The sequence below is a fragment of the Triticum aestivum genome, chromosome 3A, assembly GCF_018294505.1.
Source record: "Triticum aestivum cultivar Chinese Spring chromosome 3A, IWGSC CS RefSeq v2.1, whole genome shotgun sequence".
Lineage (NCBI taxonomy): Eukaryota > Viridiplantae > Streptophyta > Magnoliopsida > Poales > Poaceae > Triticum > Triticum aestivum.
In genome coordinates, this window is record NC_057800.1 from 544474853 (window position 1) to 544501693 (window position 26841).

The 26841-nt window shown below is 45.6% G+C and overlaps 3 protein-coding genes across 4 annotated transcripts; 1 reads left to right on the plus strand and 2 right to left on the minus strand.

Annotated features, from left to right (window-relative positions):
- The first annotated feature begins 5400 nt into the window (after window positions 1-5400).
- Window positions 5401-13651, plus strand: LOC123062128 (probable CoA ligase CCL8). The gene is made up of 17 exons (XM_044485477.1): window positions 5401-5727; window positions 6741-6913; window positions 7678-7869; window positions 8106-8307; window positions 8521-8609; window positions 8806-8875; window positions 9276-9328; window positions 9608-9715; window positions 9797-9895; window positions 10839-10931; window positions 11027-11104; window positions 11193-11294; window positions 11974-12064; window positions 12192-12265; window positions 12513-12692; window positions 13065-13118; window positions 13199-13651. The coding sequence occupies exons 1-17, from the start codon at window positions 5529-5531 to the stop codon at window positions 13235-13237; spliced, it is 1896 nt and encodes a 631-aa protein (XP_044341412.1). The 5' UTR covers window positions 5401-5528; the 3' UTR covers window positions 13238-13651.
- Window positions 13652-14074: 423 nt separating this feature from the next.
- Window positions 14075-16741, minus strand: LOC123062129 (protein NRT1/ PTR FAMILY 1.2). The gene is made up of 4 exons (XM_044485479.1): window positions 16391-16741; window positions 15929-16146; window positions 15301-15857; window positions 14075-15173 (listed from the first exon to the last, which is right to left on the minus strand). Exons 1-4 carry the CDS (start codon window positions 16482-16484, stop codon window positions 14291-14293), a joined length of 1752 nt encoding a protein of 583 aa, XP_044341414.1. The 5' UTR covers window positions 16485-16741; the 3' UTR covers window positions 14075-14290.
- Window positions 16742-19119: 2378 nt separating this feature from the next.
- Window positions 19120-21613, minus strand: LOC123058591 (protein NRT1/ PTR FAMILY 1.2). Of its 2 annotated transcripts, XM_044481299.1 has the most exons (4): window positions 21412-21613; window positions 21146-21280; window positions 20822-21039; window positions 19120-20732 (listed from the first exon to the last, which is right to left on the minus strand). In XM_044481299.1, exons 2-4 carry the CDS (start codon window positions 21237-21239, stop codon window positions 19278-19280), a joined length of 1767 nt encoding a protein of 588 aa, XP_044337234.1. In that variant the 5' UTR covers window positions 21240-21280; window positions 21412-21613; the 3' UTR covers window positions 19120-19277. The 2 variants fall into 2 exon arrangements, with proteins under 2 accessions (XP_044337234.1, XP_044337233.1); XM_044481298.1 differs by lacking the exon at window positions 21412-21613 and having other exon boundaries at window positions 21146-21358.
- Window positions 21614-26841: the final 5228 nt, after the last annotated feature.

Sequence of the window (26841 nt, forward strand, 5' to 3'; positions counted from 1 at the left end):
GCTTCTTCATGCGTTTCAAACTAATGTGTCCAAGCCGGCAATGCCAGAAGTATGTCGGATTTATCTCATTAGACTTATGCCTCTTGACATTCACATTATAGACCGGTTCCTGTTCTAGATTCAACATAAATAACCCATCAACAATGGGTGCATAGCCGTGGAACATACCATTCAAATAAATCGAACAACCATTGTCATTTAAATTGAATTCATAACCCTGACTCATCAAGCATGAGGTAGAAATAATGTTCCGACTAAGTGCAGGAATGTAATAACAATTATTCAATTCCAAAAGAAATCCAGAAGGAAGCTAGAGCTGCATCGTGCCGACCTCCAACGCAGCAACTCTTGCTTTGTTGCCGATCCTAATGTCAATCTCCCCTTGCGCCACACGCCTAGTTCTTACCAGCCCCTGCATCGAGTTGCAAATGTGAACAACCGATCCGGTATCAAATACCCAAGAGCTGCTAGGTATGTCAGCAAGGTAAATGTCTATAACATATGCAACAAGTGTACCTTTGCCTGAAGCAGCATTCCCGACCTTCTTGCCATGCTCTGCAAGCCACTTGCTACAGTTTCTCTTCCAGTGACCAGTTTCCTTGCAATGATAGCAAATGGTCTTTGAGTCCAGTCCAGACTTCGGCGCAGCGGTGGAGGTTACCGTCTCCGTGCCCTTTGCCTTAGCCTTTTTCTTGGACCAACTCTTCTTGAACTTAGCCGATTTCTGCACCATCAACACTTGATGCGTGCCTTTCTTAATATCCTGCTCTGCCACTTTGAGCATCCCATGCAATTCAGTGAGCTTCTTATCCATGCCATGCATATGATAGTTCGAGATGAACGTCCCATAGCTGGGCAGAAGAGAACCCAGAACGGCATCAGTAGCCAGCTCATCCAAGAGCGCGAAGCCCAACCGATCCAAAGCTTGCACATATCCGATCATCTTGATCACATGCGGGCTCAGTGGATCACCTTTCTTCAGCTCACAATCCATCAAGGATCGCCAGACGTTGAACCTTTCGGTCCTAGCCTGCACCTGAAACATGCTCTTGAGACTCTCGATCATATCGAAAGCCCCAACGTCTTTGAAATGCTGCTGCAAATTGGGCTCCATACAAGCCAGCATGAGACAGCTGATCTCGTTTGATTCATCAACGAGTTTCTGGTAGGCATTCTTGGATGTGGTACTAGCATTATCGGCAGGTTCCTCTAGAAGCGGATCCTCTAGAACATGTTCCTTTTTATCATACTTGAGAACAATTCTCGAATTTCTATACCAGGTAGTAAAGTTTGTTCCATTCAGTTTATCCTTTTCCAGAATTGATTTCAAAGCAAAGTTGTGCTGAGCAGGTGGTTCCATTGATCTACAAAAAAAATATGCAATCACTAAGCAATGTGTTTATGTAGAGTAATTCTAGCCTTAAATAGAAATACTCCCACAGAAGTCAGCATCCCTCCGCAAACTCTCAGTGATTCAGGATCCGACTAGCACATGTGACTTGTGAGCTTTAGCATCACTGCTAGACAACATGCTTATCCAGTAAGCAACTCCTTACTAATCGTATCTCTATATGACTCCTGTCGGTCGGGTAGGTATCTCATACCCCGGCTCCCGACCTCTTTTGCCACAAGGCTCAAAACCGTTTTGATAGCCTTGTCAAGTTAACCTAATGTAGTGCATATCCGTGTCTGACACGAACCCTTCAGTTCAAGGACACCTAGCAGCACCCCAATTTTATGAGCCCACTACTAGACGTACTTGACGTGCGAAGGTGCAACATCGGGAATGGAAATTTACTTGATATTCGTGAGGGATCTTTCTACCATCCTAACATGCATAGAAACAAAGAAGCATAACAATCACAAGTAAAACGTATATTGTGAAATAGTATGGCTCCTTCATGGATGTTCTTCCAGGTCGGCTCCACCTCCGATGACCATCTAGGAACTCCATCTTGTTTGTCATGCCGGGACGCCAAGCCACCAACCTGATCCTTATTATCCAACTACTACAACTAGTAATGAATTTTACATAGAGTCGTAAGTCGACACGCAGGTCGTTATACAATAAAATGACAACACTTTGGCTCCTGCCGGCTGACAAACATGACACGCAGGCCATGTATAATTTACACACATGCATCACATACACATGAGCCATACTATTCACATCAAACCCTGCAAAATAAAGTTATGCATAGAATCGCATTCTATCGGTTTTGAGTGATCGTGTGCGAAATACAAGGCGCTACACACACGGCGGTCCGATCACAGATCACATCTGAACTCCGATCACGCCGAATTTTCCGATCTAACCGATCTTATCGATCATCGCGAGCCCGATTCGGATTTACGTTTCACTGTTAACCCCGATGGCGGATACCGACCGGTAGGGGTAGGTTGTGTCACGACCTCATCGATTCCGATCATTAGAAAACATAGCCACATCGATCCCCATGTGCAGTTGATTTCATCAACCGTGCACACAGCCGATCTTGTCAATGACAACAGATCTCATCTATCGCCTCCACATATCTAATATGCATACGATCTGAATCCAAATCCTATAGCAGAGGCTCTGATACCACTGATGGGTTCTACGCTAGGGTGCGTCGACTGCAAATTAAAATTTTCCTACACGCAGAACAACCAAGAACATGTTATGGGAGATGGATCACGGTTCGTCACCACTAGACACGCGGTGCCGTGCAGCGGAAGAAGAGTTGGGGCAACGCGTCCGCGTGGATCGTCTCCTCCTCGTCCGATCTCCCTCGTACAGCCGATAGTCGGTTCCCACGTACAGGTTAGCCGGAGCGGCGCAAGTGCACCGCCTCTAACGGTATCCGCGCGTGCAGGAGGAACATCGTGCGACGGACTGCTAGGTCCGATCACACAACCGGCGGCGAGTAGAGGTGTCTATTCGCAACACATGCAAACCCTAGTGACAGCGCCGAAGCGATCAACCGCGTGAGTGTGCAGCACCTACACTTTATATAGGCGTCCGTCGCGGGCTCAACACTTGGGCCTTGCACGAACCCTAAAGCCCATAAGTCTACTCGGCCACAATCCGAATACAGCTCGGATCACATCCGACCAGTGTCCTCGGATTCGACCTCGTAGGTTCCTTCCCTTAAGCGCGCGACCCCTTAGGTTCAAGCCGGCTTGGTCGCAGTTCGGATCACCTCCGAATTGTACAGTTGGTAGCGGCCTCTAGCAAGGCATGCTGAACACCAAATAGACTATGAAGCTGGTTAGGCGAACCTGTACATCATACTTTCATTCCTTTTGCCACACGATATATGTTGTCGGGCTCAAGGCGAGTCTGTCATCCTTGTGCTAGCCCGACCTCTTTCTCATTCCAGTGATGCCGACCACAAACCAGATTATCTCATAATCCTTGTCGCATGGCCATGCTTATCCTGGCCGGATCACACGAGGGGCCCAGAGTATATCTCTCCTGATCGGAGGGGCAAATCCCATCTTGTTCGACCACGTCTCGCAGCATGGTTCTGGACAAATCTGAAACCTACCTTTATAACTACTCAGTTACGGAGTAGCGTTTGGTCGGCCCAAAGCAAGTCTGTCACCATCCCGAGTACATGCGTCAGCTCAGGTCTTAGGACATAGAACATATGTTGTACTCGAGACTCACAGATGACATATCGATGCGTCTCATTGTTGGGTTTGTCCGACTCGGACCTTATCTCAACTCGGATCCGACTACGTCGAATCCGACCAGATCCTTCCAAGTCCATATTATCCGGTTAGCATCCAATACTCCATGGCTAGTGAGACTAAGCCATCGACCGTGTCATATGCTAGTCTAGTTGGTTGCGCGTCCACACAACCCTTTCGACTAGGGACCTTTTAGGACAGTCATCATACAATGCATAGTCCCACAAACAAGTTACGTACTTGCTGATACACATTATTGATAATGTCCAAAGACTATCTTTACTTATAAACACATAGGAAATATCATCATACATGATTGCCTCTAGGGCGTATCTCCACCACATTTATGTACACACACTTTTGGATGAAGCTGAAGAGGGAATATGTGTGGGAGTGCACGTTGATGAAAAATTTGTTGGACATCCGGTTAATCTAGTCAAATTTAGGACATTATTGTACTAGATTTAATTTGCATGCTGTGTATGGATGATTTGTGATATTTTTTATCCGAACTTTGATGAATATCAACCAGTTTGCATGAATTTCGTCCGATTAGTTCAAATGCGGGTTGAAATGTATTCAGACAGAGTTGGATGCCAGTCTCCCATATTTATGTCCGTGGACTAGTCCCTCCTATCCAAGAACGGAGGCAGGAGGAAATTTGTGGGCCGCCGTTGGAGATACCCTAAGAATACTATAGGTGTCAATACTTCACAAAACTTCACACGTGAGTAAAATGGTCTACCAAGTTTGATACCCCTTTTTTTTGAATTTTCCTAGTATCTTTTTGTAAACTTACTAATCACGTGGTGTGCATAGCCATGTTCATCTTCGTATTTTTGATAAAACCGTACACTTTACAACTCTTTTCATTTTACACGTTTTGACCTTTGTCCTTTCCTTTTCCCGCACTTGGATTTGCCTCGCGCGAAAGATGATGATTGAAATAGTACTAAACATTTGAAGGCAATTCTAGGCCAGAACACATTGCGCGTCAGTGTACACACTTCCTCTCGTCCATGAGTCCATCAAAGAAAGACCACGATGAAAACATATGCCTTAATTTGCAATAAATAAATAAATTAACCTTGGTTGTCGGTTCTCGCATGGATGTATCGGACTCAACATGAGGCACATGGAAGAGACGCTGATCTTCTGACGTGTCAGGTGATTTTGGGTCACAAATGTGTGAGCCAGCCCTTTAGAGGGCCCAATGACTTTCAAGTCACCCAGTTTAAGTCTCTCTCAGAGAAAACTGAGTCAATCTCAATCGAATGGTGAAGGGATTTATCTGTATATAGCTACTCCCTCTGTTTGGAATTACTTGTCACACTATTCATTTTTGTCATAAAAGTAATTTAGGACGGAGGGAGTATTAGCCAAGGGTTCACAAAATGAACATGAAGCTTCCATCAGCTCCTAGTACGTGGCTAATCTGGGACATCCATGCTAAATCCAACGGCTGAAACTGCCTTTTCTATTTTGCTTCCGTGTTCTATTGCACAGTTCTCCCTTGTCCATCATGTACGACCAGTGCTGTTCGTGGCGCAACTCACATCATCCATCAGCGCTGCAGTCGTGCACGGAAGCAGCACAAGATATCATGTTCTTCCAGTGTGGCCCCTGACGGGACCGATCAAGCGAACCAGCGAGCCGCACCAACCCCACACTGGAGAAACCCGCGAGCCGCGAGCGGCACCACCACCAGCTGCAGCGCCAGCGACCCACGCCGTGCGGCGGCCCCCCGTCCGTCCCACCAATTGGCACGGGCAACCTCGTAGGACGCGCCCCACGGCCACAGCGCTACTCCTCCACCACCACCCACGCACGCACCTACCCGGGGCAGCCCGTAAATGCGTGCGCAGGGGTGGGCGCGCGGGAGGGCGGTGGCGCGCTTGATGACGCCATTCAATTGCCCCACGGCCCACGCCTCCTCCCCCCACCTGCTGCTGCCGCGGCTGCTGCTGCTCCGCTCCTCCTCCTCTTATACCCTCCTCCCCTCTCGCCTCCGACGCCAATTCGCCTCGGACGCCTCCTCCTCCCCAGCCTCAGGTCAGCCCCTCCGTCCGTCGCTCCTTTCTCCTCCCAGCCCTCCTTGTGCTTCGCCTTCGCACAAGGTGTTCGTCGTTTTGCCTCAACCGCGCGCGCCGTCCAGCTGTCTTGAGTTGCCGTCGGCGGTCCCTCGCCGTCGCGTTGCTGTGGCCTAGCATCGCTCGCCCCGCGCTGAAGCTGATCCCTGCGCCACTCTTACCTGCCCTGATTTGTCGGAGCTGAAGGTGTCCGCTGTTCAGCTTCACTGGATGTTCGGCGCAGAGAGGGGAGAGTAGTGGCAGTAGCCGCCGATTCACGGGGTGGTCCCTTCAGGCGTCCGCGTTCTAATTTTGATGCTTCCACAAGGAATTTGCTGTACATCTGCCCAAATTCGAGTAGGATACGTTCATCAGTGATCACTGGAGCTGTTTCCCATCAAAAGAAAAAAAAAGAAGAGTGATCACTGAAGTTCTTGCGATGGTAGTACGGATTAATAGTCCTAATAGATTCAGAACCTGCCTCTCGGGCCTCATGATGTCACGTTCTCTCTAGAACTATGCAGCATTAACTTTTAAGCTAGTACTGTTCCCATTACCACAGTTTAGAGGTCCAATTATTGACGAAACAGCGAGGGCCTGAATAGGACAACAGTAGTGAACTAGTTATAATTGTGCAGCCGCGCTGCTTCTAGAATGACTCTGGCAAGGTAGCAGTTCGTAGTCACTCTTTTGTGCGTGATCAAACTGATTGTTGAGATTGTGATTTGTAAGTCTACTTATAACGAAGAAGTGGCCACATTGATCAGGTTTATTTTGGTACTGTGGTAGACCGCTAGGACTACTGGGGTCTCTAATCCCATTTGCCTTCAAACCAACTATTGCTTACTACTCCCTCCGTCCCAAAATAAGTACTTTTTATGGCATGCAAAGGCAGTTGATCATTCATCTCAATATCTGTTTATAGTTTGAAGCATAGGACTACATTTTCCATTTAGTTTTTTTTCTGATGTTTTTATTATCTTGCTTGTGGCTCAGTTGACAACACCAGACAGAGTTCTCGTACGTTCATGGAGGTTGTTCTAGAAGTCTTTAAGCATGGCTCTGCACATGGTGCCCGTGCGGCTATAAGAGCTGACCAGAAGAGTTACAGCCTTGTCCAGCTTATTTCGTCTGCACTGGATGTGCACAATATTTTGTGCAGAAAACATGTACCACCAATCCCTTTTCCATATCTTAGTTTTTTTGTGTGTATTCACTTGAGACTGTCTGTTAGCCATGAGGTGATTAGGATATGACTATCCTGACCTTATTTCTAGGTCCTGAAATATATGGTTTATTAGTTTCCCTTCTCCTTTTGTTGTTATAACTTTTTTTGTAAGGCTGGGACTGAAATTTTCAACTAATTGGGTTGACGTGATAATATGCAAGTTCAAGCTCCCCCAAAAGTGTAAGTTCAAACTTTATAATTTAGCTGAAACACTGTTGGTAGGTTTAGTGCCTTCTGGTCATTCCTCTTCTAATACAAAAGGACAATCATTTTGGTTAGGGTGCGGGTCTGAGACTGGGAGGGTATAACTACTCAAGCAATTAGTCTGCCCTGCTTTGTCCTTGCATGTTTGCTAGAAGGCATCACAAAAGTTGCACAAGTGTTCAATAGGGTTCTCCCGTATCATTTCCATAAAAAGATGACTGAACTGCACAAGTTAGCCTTTACAAAGTGCAGCCGAGTTTTTTTAGTAGCTCTAGTCAAACTCCAGTTATGTTGATGAAGGACATGTGCAGTCATTAATCTTTTTTATGCTTCCACCTTTCCCAAAAATATGGTAGTTCACTATTCAATTTTGTTATGACCAAGTAGTTTGATATATAAGTCGACTGAGCTTTGGTTAGCTTACAATTCTGTTAACTGTTCGATGCATGTTGATAATGCCTTAGAGAAAACTCGGTTAAGCTGTTCTTTTTAATGACTCAGGATGGTAAAGATTCTTCTGTCAATGGAGCAAATGCGACAGGATTCCTTTGTGGTGCTCGTATTGGCATCGTGGCTAAACCCTCTCCTGAATTTGTTGCTGGGATATTTGGAACCTGGCTTTCTGGTGGAGTTGCAGTACCCCTTGCACTTAGCTATCCTGAAGTTGAACTCCTGCATGTCATGAATGACTCGGTATGTTCCAAATTTCTTGCAGTATCCCCCCCCCCCCTCCCTCTTTAATATATCAACTTAAGTATGAAACATTTCTATTTTCACGGGGTGTTCCTTAAATGCCCCATAGAGGGGCTGTCTAGAGCCTAGACCATCTTGTAGCATATCGAGATTTAAAAAATTGTTGTATACCACATATGTTTACAGTACAATGGACTATCCGATGTGTCTTTGTTTCTAACTTCCGCAACTTACAGGACATTTCTATGGTGTTAAGCACAAAAGAGCATCATGACATTATGGAAAGCATCTCTACCAAATGTTCCACTCGTTATTCTCTTCTTCCAACTGTGGAAAGTATACCTCCAAAGATAGATGCCCAAGAACCTTTAAGTAGTGTAGTGACTTCATCAGTTTCTAGCTTAATGGCTGAGATTGACACTTTAAAGAAAATTAAAGGTGATTACTGATGTTTATTTTACCACAAATTTATATTTCATTTATGCTGCTGCTTTTACACTGATGTTTCACTAGTGGAGTATGTTCACTGGTTAATCATGAACGTATGTTCAACAGTTAACCATGAACATACGTTCAACAGTTAATATTATTTTCCAAATATGTCGTGTCCTCCTGCTATAAACCTAATTATGCTGAAATTTTGTTATGCAGGAGATGATCCTGCTCTTATCCTTTACACGAGTGGCACAACTGGTAAACCGAAAGGAGTAGTCCACACTCATGAGGGGATACTTTCTCAGGTGCATTTTATCATCTTTAAGTAGATCTATCGTACAGTTTTAGAAACATTCTAATTGAAGCTAACACTTTTGGTTACTTTGCTGTTGCTATGAGCCTATTATTGATATTTCCACACTCTTTTCATGATCCTTTTATTTATTTGAACTGGTCTGTGAGTGTTTAATATACATACCATTTTATTTACTGGTTTGGCAGGTTCAAATTCTGACAGAGGCATGGGGATATCAAAGTGAAGATCAGTTTCTCCACTGTCTTCCACTGCACCATATCCACAACAAACGCTAATACTAAAAAATATATAAGGATCTTGGACCATATTCTACACTTACATATCGATTTGCATAATTTCCAAACAAGAACCTTCTTTTGTTATTTATTCAAGTATTCAGCTATACAGATACATGTTTGGATGATATCTCCTCCTTTTCTTCCTTGGGAAAATGCTTCATATCTTCAGTTAACTAGTTAAGCTTTCCCATACTGTAGTCATAATGCCTTTTCAGGTTTAAAATGCTGAGCACACGCACTAGAATAGTAGTTAGAACCTCATCTAACTCACAATGTTTGATTGCAATTAAATAGCTTTCACACCCTTACTTCTGATTATTATATTTGGAGGAACCATTCTGTTTTGTCAATTTTATGAGGTCCTTAACTTCGATTACATGTGCATGGTCTTTTCAATGCTCTATTTGCGCCCCTCTATTCAGGATCAGTGGTAAGTACCCTCATTTACTTGTTGTATTACGTAAAATGCTTTATCTAGGAATTTACAATGGTTTGTTTGATCAATAGGTATTATGGTTTGGTTTAGGTGAACCATCTTCTGTAGCTCTTGGATTTATTTTCTGTCGTCTTCTGTAGCTCTTGGAATTATTTTCTGGTCACTTAATGTGTCTATTTATTTGTTCTTTAGCCACATAAGATTAAATTGTTTCTAGCACATCTGTGGAGTTGCTTTCATGGTAAGTTAGTAACACATTTTCTCTGATTACAGGTCGAGTTTTTGCCAAAATTCAGTGTGAGGGGAGTATGGCAGAGATGGCGTGAGTCATATCCCAATGACGGCAGTAAAAATGATGAGGCTATTACAGTATTTACTGGAGTACGTTTCTATGGCACATACATATTTTCGTTGTCAAATTGGTTGAGATGTTAGGGTGATTTGATACTTCCTGAATGCCAGGTTCCGACAGTGTACACACGCCTACTGCAAGGGTACGATAGTATGAATCCTGATCAACAGTCTGCCTGTTCTTATGCCGCAAAGCAGCTGAGACTAATGGTAAGTCCCATGTATACCTTGTCACTAATTATATTTATTCCCTTATCTTGGTTTCAGCATTGAAATTCGAATGTTGAATGCCCCTTGTAAAGTTAATTAATGATCTGGCTTAGTCTTATCATGTCTTGCACTTCCTTTCTTTGCTGAGTACATCTGTACATGCAAACCACTGCATCTCTATTTTTAAGGTAGAAAGAAGAATATAGCTTCCTATCCCTGATATGTTCCACCTGAAAAGGTCAACAATCCCCTATAAATGTGAACTCAATCATATTCCTTTCCTTCCAAATTCTCTACGCTACCAGAATAACAAGGTTGTCAAAACTGCTTCTTTTACGACCTCGAAGGGCCTCTCTTGACTTTGTGCACCAATCTTCAAACGAAGACCAAATAGTGGACTGAATTGTGATCACATTGCGCCAGTTGAGCACTTCACCATAGTTAACATTGATCACTCCACACCTGACAAGGAGATGATCAGTGTCTTCCCTGCAAGATTTAGCTGAATACTACTCCAATGCTTCCCATTTCCACGGCCAAGAACCCTGAATTTCAGGGTTAAGCATGGTTCCTTGTACCATGTCAAAGATATTGAGAACCTGGATGAAGACTGATTGTCAACAGGGTTTGATGCGACTGTGATTGTCAACGGGGTTCAATGTCCTTGATCCAAGCTGCATTGCCCAGAGCTTCTACCAAAGTTTCTTTTCTGCCGCCTCGAGCGATGAAGACTGTTTTCTGCAGCCCTCTCTTTTTTGCACTTGCATTTGTGTCCAATTCTGGTGTTTTTCCTATTACTATATTTCTCATTTCTAGGATTCAAAGAGGCCCTTAATAGTTTTAGCCTGCACACTTTGTTAACAACTTAACATTATCTTGACTTGCATTGATATTATGCGAGTTTTCTATATCTGTGCTACTAACAGTCATTGAATCGCTGTAGATGTGTGGATCATCAGCACTTCCTTCCCCACTCATGAAACGGTGGCAGGAAGTGACAGGCCACCGTCTTTTGGAACGCTATGGCATGACTGAGGTTACAGCATAAACTCTTCCTTCTGAAATCAGTGCACGCTAACTTTGCTTTAATATCAATTTTGCAATGGCTCCTAACAGCTTATTTGGTTATAGTTTGTCATGGCACTGTCTAATCCATTGCATGGTGCAAGGAAAGAAGGTACAGTCGGTAAACCTCTTCCGCGTGTTGAGGTATGCTATGACTCCATTGTAATTAGGGATATAGTCAAACTGATTTATTCTGTATTGCTTCATGGCATTTAAGCATCTTTTTTCTCAGGCCAAGATCATTATGGACGATGGTACTGAAACTAAAACTGGAGTCGGTGAGCTCTGTATTAAAAGTCCGTCCCTTTTCAAAGAGTACTGGAAAAGACCGGAGGTACAATTTCAATTCAAAGAACCCTTTGCTAATTCATCACCCATTAGCTTCTACTCATGTGAAGTATTTACTTTACTTCTTCGATGCATGTGAGAGAAAAAACTGGATTCCTTTTCATACTTCTATCATATAAGATTAGTTATTGGTAGAGAAAGTCTGATGATTGCATCCTTAGTTTCCTACTAATATGTACAGTTTCTTGAATGTGTACAAGTTTTACAGTGCCATCATATATTCTTTCCGTCGGATGCTAATTACATTCTTTGATGCATGTAAGAAAACTGGATTCCTTTTCATGTTTTTATTGTATAGATTCGTTATTTGTAGATAAAGTTCGATGATTGCATCCTTAGTTTACTACTGTATGGTTTCTTGAATGGTGTGCAAGTTTAACAGTGCCATCATATGATTCCTTCCCCCAGATGCTACTAATTACAGGATGTTATTGTTGCATTTGTTCAGCAAATCTGTAGTCCACTTGCTAAAATGCACATTTTCTTATTTAAATACAATCTTATCTATTAATATGACTTATGAGGTGCTTTAGCATGTACTCTACTTCTAAGTTACACCATATGAAGTTATTATACTTTCTTACCTATAAAGAACCAAATGAAGGATTCATTGTTGTGAATTTAATACCACTGCTTTGTTATTCACATGCCAATTTCTGGTGCAGGTTACAGCAGAATCATTTATTGATGGTGGGTTCTTCAAGACTGGTGATACGGTAACCGTAGATGAGGACGGATACTTTATAATTCTAGGGCGTAAGTACCACTTTACAGCGCTGCAGTTTCACGCTCTTCTGGTTTCCTGTTTTCATTTTGACCATGATATTATGGCTACAGTAAAAGAATATTGGGATTCTCAGCCTCAATTGTTTTTTTTGTGTAGGCACAAATGCTGATATCATGAAAGTTGGTGGTTATAAGTTGTCAGCGTTAGAAATTGAGGCGGTTCTGTTAGAGGTAAATTACCATTTTACTGAAAACTACCTCTTCAAGTGTCTAAAATATTAGAAAAATTGGAGCAGCTACTGCACTGAAAGAACTGCTGATAGTTATGAAGCTCTAGTTTGTCTCTGTTCCCAGTAACGTTTTGCTTTCTCCGCAGTAGACAATGTTAGGCTAAAAGCTTCACCAAAGGATTCTTGGTGCAGTTGATTAAAGTCCTACATTACTCATCTTGCTTTATATGGTTTCCTTTGTTGTTCAGCATGACACTGTACTGGAGTGTGCTGTTCTTGGCTTGCCCGATGAAGCTTATGGGGAGGCTATATGTGCAATAATTGTGCCTAAGGAGGATGCAAAGGAAAAGGCTGAACAGGCTTCAAAGCCAGCACTAACCTTAGAAGCATTGACAAGTTGGTCAAAAGATAAACTTGCTCCATACAAGGTTTGCCTACAGAACTTCCATATTTTTTCCAGCTGCTTTACAGTATTGCTTCCTTAGATGGTTTTCGCCGCCTAGTTATTTTTTCTAGCTTTCTTTGCCAGGTATATTATCAAGTTCGCAATTTGTATGTTGGGTCTATGCAAGGGGTGGTTTCCCATCTAAGTTATATTTACAATCACATCTTCTAATGCTAAAATCATCAATCCTCTAATTATGTTAATGAACATTCAGTTTCAGTAATGCCAACAAATATTTATCCGAAAACTTTTAAGAAGTTCACATATGGTACATGTGCATAGCTACTATCTTGTCAGCCTGAATTCATTATCTGTTCTTGTTATGGAGTTAATTCTTTTTTCTATGCATGGTTAGATTCCAACAAGATTGCACTTATGGGATTCTCTTCCTCGGAATGCCATGGGAAAGGTGCGGGAATATATAATATGCTTTATCTTTAGGTGCATCTGTGTTGAGTTTGCTACTGATTTCATTGTTGCTTATTTCAGGTTAACAAGAAGGAGCTTAAGAAATTATTAGAGGTGTAGCTGTAGAAGTGCACGCTCTAGCCAATGCAACCAAAAGACCGATCTGATGGAAGAGACTAGGCAGCACATTATACGTCAACACTCCCCTTCACGTGTGGCTCCTTCAGGCCTAAACGTGGATCGAAAGTGGGCTGCAATTTAATTGCGCCAGCTGGGTCTTGAACTCAAGACCTCTTGGCTCTGATATCATGTAAAAGTGCATGCTCTAGCCAGTGCAATCAAAAAACCGATTTGATGGAAGAGACTAGGCAGCACATTATACGTCAACAGTAGCCACATTTACATTGATGTACCTATTTTTCCATCTCACCCTTCTACGAGGGAGACATATAGCAGTGTCAGCTAATAATTTTGTCCTGGACAACAATAATGATAATTTAGAGCAACTGTGCAAGTAAATAGTGCACACTATCCTATGCTAATCTTAAAAGCGAGAATGTGAAATAACTAGAAGTTCCATGTGCCATAGGGAAAAGCATAAGCATAGATGTTGTGTACTTATGTAGTGTCGCCGTCCCCCTTATGATATGCTGAAACTTAACCATCTATATATGCTTCCTACATTTTTGCTCATAATAACCAAAACCAATGTAAGTAGCCCCTCATGTTTTAGACATCGGCAAGTCTTCGATATTAACTTCAGCTGCTGTTATTTCGCAAAAAAAAAAAAACCCTTCAGCTGCTGTTGCATAAAAAACACAACGCAAACTTTATGATTTATTTTCATTTAACCAATCACAAAAATATGCTGTGTGTGTCGTTAGTTGAAATTAGATGACCGAAGATTTTTTTCCTGAGGAACTGGCCTCTCTGTTGAGAAGAGGAATGAGGTAAACATTTCCAAAAGAACAACAACTGCAGGCTCCGGCTTCGCAGATGAATGGCAAGGCGAGTCGCACACGTGCCCCGGGAACTTTGAAACATTGACCGCAGTTCAGAGCAGTTGGTTCAGAGAAGAGAGAACCAACCCCGCAACCTGCGGTTTTTGCCGTCTGAGTTCAGACTCACCTTAAAAATGGCCTCATTGTGACACCCGAGCTCAGCATTACAAAACTAGGCCGTCGGCCGTTCCCTCTCGCCTTCACCCTCCTCCTCCCACTCCACGTTCTTCCCCTCCTCGCCGTACTTCCAGGCGCACCAGAGGAAGTACACGAAGTTGACGGCGCCCAGGCCGGCGAGCAGCCAGTAGTAGTAGTCGTAGTGCCCCGCGTTGAGATCGCTGGAGAGCCAGCTCGTCCTCCCCCCGCGCCTGCTCGTGTCGTCCACCACCTTGACGATCAGGCTGTTCACCAGGTTACCCACCCCCATGGCCATGTAGAGCAGCGCCATGCTGAAGCTGGCCATGCTCTTGGGCAGCTCCGTGTAGAAGAACTCGAGCTCCCCGATCACGCCGAACGCCTCCGCCAGCCCCATGAGCGCGAACTGCGGCACCAGCCAGAACGCCGACATGCCGCCGCCCCCGGCCAGCGCCAGCCTGCGCCGCGCGCCCTCCACCGCGCCGGACACGGCCATCGCCGCCGTGGCCAGCAGCAGGCCCACCCCGACGCGCTGCTTCATGGTGAGCCCGCGCGGGTCGCCCGTCACCCGCCGCAGCGCCGGCGCGATCCACCTGTCGTAGCTGCCCGACCACAGCGACATGGTCACCATGTTGAACATGGTGAGGGAGCAGCCCGGCACGCGGAACTGGCCCACGCCGATGCGCCGGTCCATCTCGTTGGCCTGCAGCACGGCGTAGTTCTGGCTCATGGCCTGCGCGAGGAACACGGTGGATGACCAGATCGGCAGGATCCGGACGGTCGACTTGAGCTGCTCCACCTGGTCCACCGTGCACAGCCTCCTGCCGCCACCGTTGCAATCGCGCTCTGAGGCCGCCGCGCCAGTGCCGGGTAAGTCCACGCCCCCATTGTTGCTGATCATGCAGGCCTTGTTCAGGAACCTGAGCGGATTCAAATCAAACATCGCCATATATGTCAGATGAACAATCATCGATTTTCAACAAAAAATAAAAGATGATGAACAATCATCGAGTTGATCATGCTTTTCACTCTGCAGTCTGCACTCACCTCAACCTGTCTGTGGGGACAGTGAGCTTGCAGTCCTTGAGATGATGGTACACGCCGTCCTCCGTCCTCGCCGGCAGCTGCACCCTGTAGTTCCTGATCGCCGCCACGAGGGCGGCGCCTATCCCGGCGAACATTTGCTTGGACCCCTTCTCCTTGACGTAGAGGCGGGAGCCCAGGAGGAAGCTCACCGCGGAGAGCATCATGAGGCCCATCGGGACGGCGAACCCGGCCTTCCACCCGACGTTGTCCTGCACGTAGACGATCACGGTGACGGCGACCGTGAAGGCCACCCCGATGGACGCGTAGTAGGCGTTGAAGTAGGCCTGCAGGATCCTCGACCTCCTCTCCTTGGGGTGCCGAGAGAACTGGTCCGCGCCGAAGGCCATGGAGCACGGCCGGATGCCGCCGGCGCCGATGGACAGGAACGTGAAGCCGGCGATCAGCCACGCCAGGTGCCTCGGCCCCGGGGGCGCGCACTGCTCCCCGGCAAGGCCGACGCCGCACGGCGGCGGCCGCGCTCCGGGTATCATGGCGCTCAGCCATAGGAAAACAATCCCCTGCAGTGAGTGGTGCAAATTTAGCGCAAGGGAAGCATCGGCACGCTCATATTTGGTGGTTTTGCGCTCACTGTTAGGCATGCGATGGAGCCCAGCGAGATGGCCATGAACCGGCCTGTGTACATGTCGGCTATGAGCGCTCCGGGGATGGGCGCGAAATTTGCCGCCGCAGCCCACACGAAGAGCGTTGCGCCGGCGGTGACGTTGCTTAGGTGGTACTGCTTGGTGAGGTACATGATCATGTTGGTGTTGAGCCCGAACCCCGCAACTTTCTCCAACATTTCATTTGCTGCGGATGCAAAGGCAAGAAAGAACACCATATACCATCACAAATCGAAGGGAAGTATAGTCAGTGAAAATATATGGAAATACTACATGGATGAACAGCAGTTGGGTATCCTACATGGATTAAAGGAAATCATGTTCATCCAGGGATTTTTTTGTCTCGTCGACGATCATTCTCAGTTGGGTGTCATATTCCTGCACCTACCAGTCCATGCCGGGGCAGAGTAAGAGGGGAAAATATTACATACCTATGATGAACGGCAGGGCTACAAATCCACCTCTCCCTTTCACTTTGTGAGCATCGGATTCAGAGCTATGCACATCGCCCTCCTGGGTTTCCATCGATCTTCTGCAGAGATAAAGGTCGGCAGCAGGTAGGTAGCCGAGGGAGGTGAACAGCACAAGCTCCCGCGCTCGATCGTTTCCGTTGTTGCTTGCCAAGAAGTGATGGAGTTCAAACTATGTCAGGATGCCTGCTGGGAAATGCAACTCTGAGATCGCCGGAGGGAAGAACATGCTCCTGCATTCTCCTTGGAAATTGGCAGGAAGGGCCCAGGAGTGGGATAGGTGAAGGGGGGAAACGAGGGGCGTGTACAAGAAACTACACATTCTTCCATTTAAGGTAGGAGAAGAGGAACAAACTCGTGACCTTCTTGCATAAAAATAAAACCAACACACAGGAGGAAAAAATGCTTTAAAAAAGGACGCTGGTAGTGAAAACGCGCGGTGCATGTATACATGTATTATCACTTTAAATGCTTCTCTTGAAACTTTAAGATGTTTTAGCTCTCATACCGTTAATTCGATCTACAACCCGGATTCATTGTCGTTTTCGTCTCGATGAGATCTTTGAAATTACCAACTGGTCAGCTTGGTAAGCTATCAACAAAAAATTACAATCACAGATCTTTGAAATTAGACCCAAGTTGTTATGTCTTTTCGACAGTATTTTTTTTCGCTTTCAAAGTTGCCACCTGATTTTTTTTTTGCTTTTATGAAATTCTCATGTAAACCAAACTTTGGCATCAACACATTGGTAAATTCAGTACAAATACAATGCCAGCTTCAACAATAGTAGGATGGCAACTTCAGAGTTCAGCTATGTATTTTTTGTTTTCCTATATTAATGAAACCGGTAGAGCTCTTGCCTTGCTCGTAAAAAAAACATGCATCCATGAAGATGCTCTACACACTTTAATTCCATGGGCAAGATCCCGCCGCGCTAAACATAGTGAGGGAATGTTTGCTCCTATAATTTCCAACGAAAAAGTCACAACTTCAACCACTACAACTACAACGCAGGGTATTTTACCTTGAGACCACATGGGCATATTCATAAAGGAATAATGTAGTCGTCCTTTACCGAGAGAAAATCGCGAGCCATAGTACTGAGGCATGAACATACAACAATAATAAAACCATCAGTTTTCCACAGCCGAAGAGAAAAGCCAAAACGAAAGAAAAGCGGGTTTGTACCTCTCTAGATTTGTTGACACGACAAGCCACGCCACCTTGGGCCAATCCTACTCATTCGCCGACCTAATTGAAGCAATTGACATCGTGCCAACAGTGCCAAAGCTTCCGAAGGGGATCAATGTTCAAGATGCCGATTATTGTCCAATTCAGAATGATAGGTCTAAATTTTCATCTGCATGACGAGGACGAGACTCTAATAGTTGAAGAGCTAAACATGAAATTGAAGCAGTTGACCTCGTACTGACAATGCCAAAGTCGTCCCGTGTGCCAACTGATGGCTCACATCTCTATGGAAACGCCTCCGGGAGGGAGCAACATTAAAGAAGTCGGTTACTCGTTTTCACCCGCCTAATGGTTGAAGAGCTAACATGGCTTCCTAATGATACCACACACAATCAAGGAGAAAACGGTGCCCAAAAAGCTCATCAGATCTCTAGGGCAATGCCTCCAAGAGAGAGCAAAGTTCAAGATGTCATTGTCGTCCAGTTTAGAAAGACAGGTCTGGCTTAGGACAAAGCTACAACTTCAATTAATTTGAAATGAAGGAAGTAGAAGCCAGCATCTCCACCAAGAAATCCCAGTTAACTCGACCATACAATTTTTCAAGTCTAGTTTGAAGATAACCCGAGGCTTACCAGAATTGCATAATTCATACCTTCATGGACAGTTTCATGAGCTCCGACAACACTCTCAAGGATAAACCTCCCCCCTCACGGAAGGAGACTGACAAGGAGACAATTATGACATACTTCTAATGTTCCAAAAAACACCAATTATGACATCGGCTCGGATAGGCTACAAAGCCTAGATTTGAGAGCAACATCTACATCAGCTACAGAACCAACAGTGCCCCCTGCTTGTAGTTAGTAGATATAAATATTTTAGGAGTACAAACTCCAAAGTTAGTACATAAAGCATCAACTAATTCTTCAGGTGAGGAACTCTTAGGGTTTTGAGAAGCAAAATTTAAATATTGTTCAGTCTCAGTCCTAATCATGTCTAATAATAGAGGATTTCTCAGCATCATTGCAACCAATTTTTTGGAGAGAAAGGCGCGTGCAAGGTCAAAGCACAACACACTGCCCGGGGAATGCCTTGCCTAGCATTTCTGCCGTTCTTGCTTGGTCTCTTTCTCCCCCTCCTCAGCCGCCAATGCCATCACCATTGATGTTCGCTACTGTTCCTCCACTTAGACTACATCCTCGATCTCTCCACATTGCTATTGACGAAAACTATGAAGCTGTCAATAAGCAGGCCGAGCAGAACGCCGCGGCCGCCGCAACTTTATCCTGGCCTACTGGAAGATATGACATGTTCATCTCCTATTTACCGATTTATGTCCTAGGCGTACTTGCTGCTGTTCTTACATGTTTACCTATCAATATAAGATTAATATTGTTTTTGCCATCATCATAAGTTATTTATGGATTAAATCAATCAAAAATTGCTAATTTACTCAACACAAAGGAGGATGCAACTAGAAACATGTAACATGACCGAATGATGAATGATGATATATTGACCGGGTGTATCCATCGTTTCTACACTAGCGTAGCACATCAATATCACAATTCAGCAATTCGCAAGAGATAAAGGCGCGCGCGAGGTCAATCGAGCACACCAGCACACTGCGTCACTGCCCGGCGAATGCCTTGCCTATCATTTGTGCTGTTCTTGCTTGGTCTCTTCCTCCTCCGCCTCCTCGGCCGCCAACGCCATCACTCTGATCTGCCCTTCCTCGCCGTACGCCCAGCTGCACCAGATGAAGTACACCAAGTTGGCCACGGACAGCGCCGCGAGAACCAGATAGTAGTAGTCGTAGCGGCCCCTGTTGAGGTTGCTGGACAACCAGCTGTCGCGCCCGTCCCCCCCGGTGGCGCTGTTCATGATCCCCACGATGGCGCTCCCCAGCACGGCGCCGAAGCCAATGCCGAGGGCGAGCAGCGACACCCCGATGCTGGACATGGTCTTGGGGAACTCGGAGTAGTAGAACTCGATCTGCCCGATCAGGTTCAACGCGTCGGCGAGCCCGATGAGGCAGTGCTGCGGCACAAGCCGCATCGCCGACATGTGCACCACCGCGTCCTTGTGGTCCTGGAAGCCCTCCGCGATGGCCGCGGCGCGGCGGAGGGCCTCGGTTCGCGCCGCCACGACCATGGCAACGGTGAAGACCGCCAGCCCGGCTCCCATGCGCTGCCGCAGGCTGAGCCCGCGCGCGTGGCCGGTGAGCCGCGAGAGGGGCCGCACGAGCACGCGGTCGTACAAGGCCACCCAGACGGTGAGCGTGACGATGCCGAAGACGCTGTAGGAGGCGGCGGGGATGTTCGCCTTGCCCATCTGCCGATCCATCGTACCTGCCTGCAGCACGGGGAACATCACCTGGGCGACGATCACGCCGGGTATGATCCCCGTGGACCATATCGGCAGCACGCGGATGACGGCCTTGGCGTCCTCCACCTGCTGCACCGTGCACAGCCGCCACGGGTCACACGCCGACCCGTCGCTGTTGAGCTCCTTGCTCGGGTTCCTCAGCACGCACGCCCGGTTCATGGACACCATCTTCTTGGTGGGAACTCTGGGCCTGGAGCCAGCTTTGTTGTGGAAGCACGACGCCTCGGCCGTCTCCGGCGGCAACAGCTCGCGCCGGTTCTTGTAGCTGGCGACGAGCACCTGCACGATGCCCACCAGCACGCTCCTGTCGGCCTCCGCCTTGAGGTACAAAGGCGAGCCGGCCAGGAAGAGCATGAGAGCGGCGAGCATGAGCACGACGGGCACGGAGAAGCCGACGACCCACCCCATGTGATCCTGTATGTAGACGATCACGAGGACCGCAACGACGAGGGAGATCCCCAGCACGGTGTAGTACCAGTTGAAGAAGGTCTGCAGCCTCCTGACGTTCTTGGTGCTGTTGTCCCGCTTGTCCAGCTGGTCCGCTCCGAACGCCAGCGCGCACGGCCGGATGCCGCCCGCCCCGAGCGACATGAGCAGGAACGACGTGAACAGTAGCGGCAGCTGGCACGTCAGCATCGTGCACGCGCGCGGGTTCGCCGGGTCGCACCCCGGAGTCTTCTTGTACACTGGCAGGATCGCAGTCACCAATAGCAGGCACATCCCCTACAATTAACGTACACCAACAAGATCAATTAGGCTGCAAGATCGGTGCAAGAGGAACGGGCGGAGTGCACTAATTGTGATCTGCTTACCGAGAGGCTGACGACGCATCCCAGGGCGATGACCGGGAAGCGGCCGAAGAAAACGTCCGACAGCACGCCGCCGCCGATGGGCAGGAAGTTGGTGAGGGCGGACCAGAGGTAGAGCACCATGGCGCTGGTGGCCGGCGTCATGTTGTACCGCTTGGTGAGGTATACGACCATGTTCGCTTGCAGCCCGTACGTCGCCACCTTCTCGAAGATCTCGTTCGCTGAGATTCCAGTCCAGCAGAGGGTGTCATCTCATGAGCGTGTTAATTTGTACAGCAAAGGGAAATTGGCTAACTAAGGTGCATGATCGATGCAAGGCTTGCTTACAGATGATGAACGGTATGGTTCTGAGGCCGCCCTTCCTCCTCGCCGCAGGGACAGGGGCAGGGACGGCGGCTTCCTCCATGGCCGAGACCTCCATGCTCTCTGCCTGGCTAGCTAGCTAGTGCTCCTGCAATCCAACTGCAACGACGGAGAGAGCAAGATATATAGGCACAGATACTTTGTAGAGGCAACAAGAAGAGCCCGGGAGATGCTTTGTATACGCAACAAGAAAAAGAGGCCGAGCGAGGCGATTTATATGGGCAACTGACCAGTGATGACATCAACGCTCACCGTAGATAACCAAGAAAAGGGATTAGAAAAGGAGAAGAAGAAGAAGAAGCTGAGCAGCTCCTGGGCACGAGGGATAGAGACAAGCGCTGTAGCTCAGCACTCCGTACGCTGGTCTAGTAGTGTGCGGGCTAGCTGTGAACAACCATCGCTAACTGCCTAGGTTCCGACGGAGATTGGGAACGGTCGGCCCTGCCTTTGATCCCCGGATGATGTACGTATCTGATGGGGCTTTTGAGAGAAGCTTTGGGTGGGGCATGCCGGACACGTCGCTTCGGCAGGGATGTGCATGTGTATCCATGTCGTTGAAATGCTGGTATTCCGACGTCAACGTATCCTCCTCCCTCGCCAACCATGAGATGAGAGGATTTGGTTGCGCAACTACATCGTCAAACTTGTAGCATTGCACAATAGCAATGCGAGATTGATGTCGACGGACTCAAGGATCTACGTTTTCAAGATTTCTCGTAGCTGGGGTCGCCCGTTTAGCAAGCCCCGCACGGTCATTTTCACACACTGTCCCGGCGTGGACTCTTTCTGACTGCATAATCTTTGAAAATAATACTCCCTTGTTCCTTTACGTAAGGTGTATTATTTTCGGCACGGTACTTAGGCACAGAATTATAATCAATTAAGGATAAAGTTACCGTTGCAAATCATTGGTTAGTAACAAGTAAATTAGTTAGTCAAATAAAGAGATAGACACAATCGAGAGTGAGATACTTTTCTTCTTCTGCCACAAGAAGAGATACATGCAATCAGAAAAGAGATACTTTCATTTTTTGTAGAGGGCTAAGAATGGAATTAGGAGAAATTAGAATAAATGCACCTTACATTGTGAAATTTTATCAAAAAATAAATACACCTTGTATAAGGAACCGAGGAAGTAGCTTTTATTTGATTTTTTTATAGCTATTGAATCAACTATTAAAAGAGAGTTGGTAAGTTGTCCTCACCTCCTCCCCGTCCTCTCTACCTTGTTTTTTTTTTCCTTTCCACGCCCCTCTGGTTTGGAATAAAAATCCATACTTTGATTTTCTTGTCCTACTAGAAACCATATTTTGCATTAACTCAATCAAATTGTCTCAAAATCCTACATTAACTTAATCAAATCTTACCAAAATCTCAATTAAATCAAAACTTTCATTGCCATCCCCAACACATAATCAATCAAATCAAATCTTGACAAAACCTAAACTAAATCAAATACTTTCATTGCCATTCCTTACCTATACTCAAATCTTAATAAAACCTAAACTAAATCAAACATTTGCATTTTCTTTCCTTAACTATACTCAACAAATCTTACCAAAATCTTGAATATGGTGGGTGTAAGGTATATGTCAGACACGATTTATTTAACTCAGTACAGACACAGACGCTCATACATACGCACATTCACTCACCCCTATGAACTCACGCATACACACGCTACACCTATGAGCATCTCCAAAAGACTGAGCTCGCACATCATCTTGAGGTTGACAAAGTCGCCACGAACGCCTTCGTAGTTGATGGAAACGTCTGCTTCCACTGAATGCACATCACCGGAAGACCTGAAATAAAACCAGGAAAATGCAACCACCAATGCCAAGTCTAGTACTTGAACCCTGATGGGTTGGTTCCACCACACGAAATCTACTCCCACCTCCCATAATGTAAGACGTTTTTTGACACTACACTAGTGTAAACAACCGTCCTACATTATGGGACGGAGGGAGTAACCATCTGAGCTGCGTTCAGTTCGCACACACGATTGGTGTTGAACCACTAGCATATGTATACCCCTAATGCAATGCACACACAGTTAGCTAGTTATTATAACACTGTACGAGTTTCAGATTTTTTTACACGACTTCTCAAAAATGCAATTCATGGGTTTCAACCAGCCTAATTCAACTTCCAAGAAAATTCACTAGCACCTTGTTCGCCTCCCATGAATTGGACTAAGAATTCAAGAGCTGAATTTGGATTCAAAAATATATGGGTGTTTGCGTGCCAGAGGATTGGGAACCGTAAATTCCAAAGTAGAATCCCTTGAGTTACAATAGACCAACCATTACCTTTTTGTCTCGAAAAGGCTGGACTTTATTTGCTCAAAATGGAGCATCAAAGGGATATAAACACAATAAGCACACACCTAGCCTTTGCTTAGCTAGGATGCACACGAAAATGTTCGGCATGATCATCCCTCCTTGATCTGGTCATCGATGGGTTCCAGAACTGCTGACGGTTATCTTGCCCAGGAGATCTAGATCGGACAATATCCGGTCGTGCACGTCCAGATCAACCTACAGGGTTCTGAGGGTGTAGCGTGAAGCTCTGGATTTTGTTGATGCCATGGAACATGCCGGCCTCTCGATTTCCATGGAGTAGACGGCGTTGGAGAAGGGCATGGTGGCTGAGATCGGAGGATCAGTTAGTCGGACGGGGCCTTGGTGGTGATGGAGTCAGCCAGGTGTTTGATAACTCTCAGAAGTAACATTGATAAGTGGGGGCGGCAACATTGCAGGATTTCATTTTTGGTGGTGCTCTTTGGGTGTCGAGTCGTGACTTTCAGGGCGAAAGCCTAAGGTCTAACCTTCATTGGTTGTTCCTGGAAATTGCCTTGCCGAAGGAATTGTTTTGAGAGCTCGGACTTCCTCTAGGGTGAAAACCTAAGATCTTGGATCGGGCAACGACGACACTTGTGCACTGTTTCCTTCTTGAAGGCATTGCTTTTGGAGACCTCTTATGTTTTCTGGGTGTTATATTTGGTGGAGGTTGGTGTGCTATTGCTGAGAGGTGTTGATCACTGTGGCAGGACCTTTGTTTTCCCTTTCTTTTTTTCTTTTTCTCCTTTGGATGTGTGTATCCTAGATGTCTTGTGACATCTTGTATGCAGAGAGTGGGTGTAATTGATATCTTTACGATATTAATATATTCCCCTTTTTAGAAAAAAGTTAGGATGCACAGAACCAGCACCAACACAAACACACATACACAAAAATCACTCCAACAACTAAACAAGTCAAATGAGACCAAAGCTATGCCTTAGTGGAGTAAAAAAGAAAAACTCCAAAGCGATCAAAACAATGATTAACAATCTACAACAACAACCATATATGTACCAACCATCTCTTAAATCAACAGTACAACGAGAAGGATTCTCCAACAACAACGCCTTCATGTCATATTATTATTGCAGACCGTAGAGCTCATATTATATGCCATGACTTAGTATGATGAACTTTTTACTCGTGTTCATGTTATCATGATCCGACCACCATACTGCATACTATGACTCGAATCATTTTCATTCAAATTAAACTTGACGATAATTCAACTTGAACAAGCTAATGATCGAGCCATAATGCCACCGAATCAAGCTCACCAGTGCAACTTGGTGACCCACAAGTATAGGGGATCAATCATAGTCCTTTTGATAAGTAAGAGTGTCGAACCCAACGAGGAGCAGAAGGAAATGACAAGTGGTTTTCAACAAGGTATTCTCTGCAAGCACTGAAATTATAAGTAACGAGTAGTTTGATAGCAAGATAATTTGTAACGAGCAAGTAATGATAGTAGTAACAAAGGTGCAACAAGGTAGCCCAATCCTTTTGAGGCAAAGGATATGCCAAAATGGTCTCTTATGATAAGCAAAGCGTTCTTGAGGGTACACGGAAATTTCATCTAGTCACTTTCATCATGTTAGTTTGATTTGTGTTCGCTACTTTGATAATTTGATATGTGGGTGCAGCGGTGCTTAGGTGCTGTTCTTACTTGAACTAACCTCCTACTTATGATTAACCCCCTCACAAGCATCCACAACTATGAGAAAAGTATTAAGAATAAATTCTAACCATAGCATTAAACTTTTGATCCAAATCAACCCCTTACGGAATAGCGTATAAACTAGGGTTTAAACTTCTATCACTCTCGCAACCCATCATCTAATAACTACTCCACAATGCATTCCCTAAGGCCCAAATATGGTGAAGTGTCATGTAGTCGACGTTCACATGACACCACCAAGGGAATCACAACATACATACCATCAAAATATCGAACACATATAAAATTCACATGATTACTTGCAACAAGATTTCTCCCATGACCTCAAGAACAAAAGTAACTACTCACAAATGATAATCATGCTCAAGATCAAAGGGGTATTAAATAGCATAATGCATCTGAACATATAATCTCCCACCAGATAAACCATATAGTAATCAACTACAAGATGTAATCAACACTACTAGTCAGCCACAAGTACCAATCTATAGTCCCGGTACAAAGATTGAACACAAGAGATGAACTAGGGTTTGAGAGGAGATGGTGATGTTGAAGATGTTGATGGAGATTGCCCTCCCCAAGATGGGAGATTTGTTGGTGATGATGATGATGATGATTTCCCCCTCCGGGAGGGAAGTTCCCCCGGCGAGATCGCTCCGCCGGAGGGCAAAAGTGCTCCTGGCCAAGTTCCGCCTCGAGACGGCGACGCTTCATCCCGAAAGTCCTCTCCTAATTTTTTCTAGGTCAAAATGACTTATATACCAGAAGAGGGGCACCGAAGGTGGGCCGAGGAGGGCACAACCCACCAGGGCACGCCTGGGCCTCCTGGCGCGCCCAGGTGGGTTATGCCCACCTGGTGGCCCCCCTCTAGTACTTATTGGCTCCAATATTTCTTATATATTCCATAAAAATTCCCCGTAAAGTTTCAGCTCATTTGGAGTTGTGCAGAATAGGTAGCCTGACGTAGCTTTTTCAAGTCCAGAATTCCAGTTGCCGGTAATCTCCCTCATTGTGTGTACCTTGCATATTATGAGAGAAAAGACATTAGAAATACTCCAAAAAGCATTATTATACATAAAAACAATATAAATAACAATAGGTAAACATGATGAAAAATGGACGTATCAACTCCCCCAAGCTTAGACTGAAATCGAAAACTTGTACTCAAGCGAAAACTGAAATCAAAAAACATGTCCACATGCTTAGAGAGAGAGAGAGAGGTGTCGAGAAAAACAAAATACGGACATAGAAGCATCATGTAAGTTATTATAACAACAACAAACTTTAACATATAACTTTTATCATAGACTTCTCATGAATAAGTAACAATTCATCACAACATCGAAGTATAAAGCATAAACTCTATTGAAAACAAACAAACTATGTTCTCAGTCAACTTTGCAACTATAATTCATTTTTTCAGGAAGGGTCACGTATCAGAGCCTTTAGGCAAGTCCACATACTCAACCATCATATAGTCTTCTATGATTGCTAACACTCATCACATATACATGAGCAAAACGTTTCAACCGGACACATAGAAAGATAGGGTGTCGGTGTCAAAACCGGCGGATCTCGGGTAGGGGGTCCCAAACTGTGCGTCTAGGCCGGATGGTAATAGGAGGCAAGGGGCATGA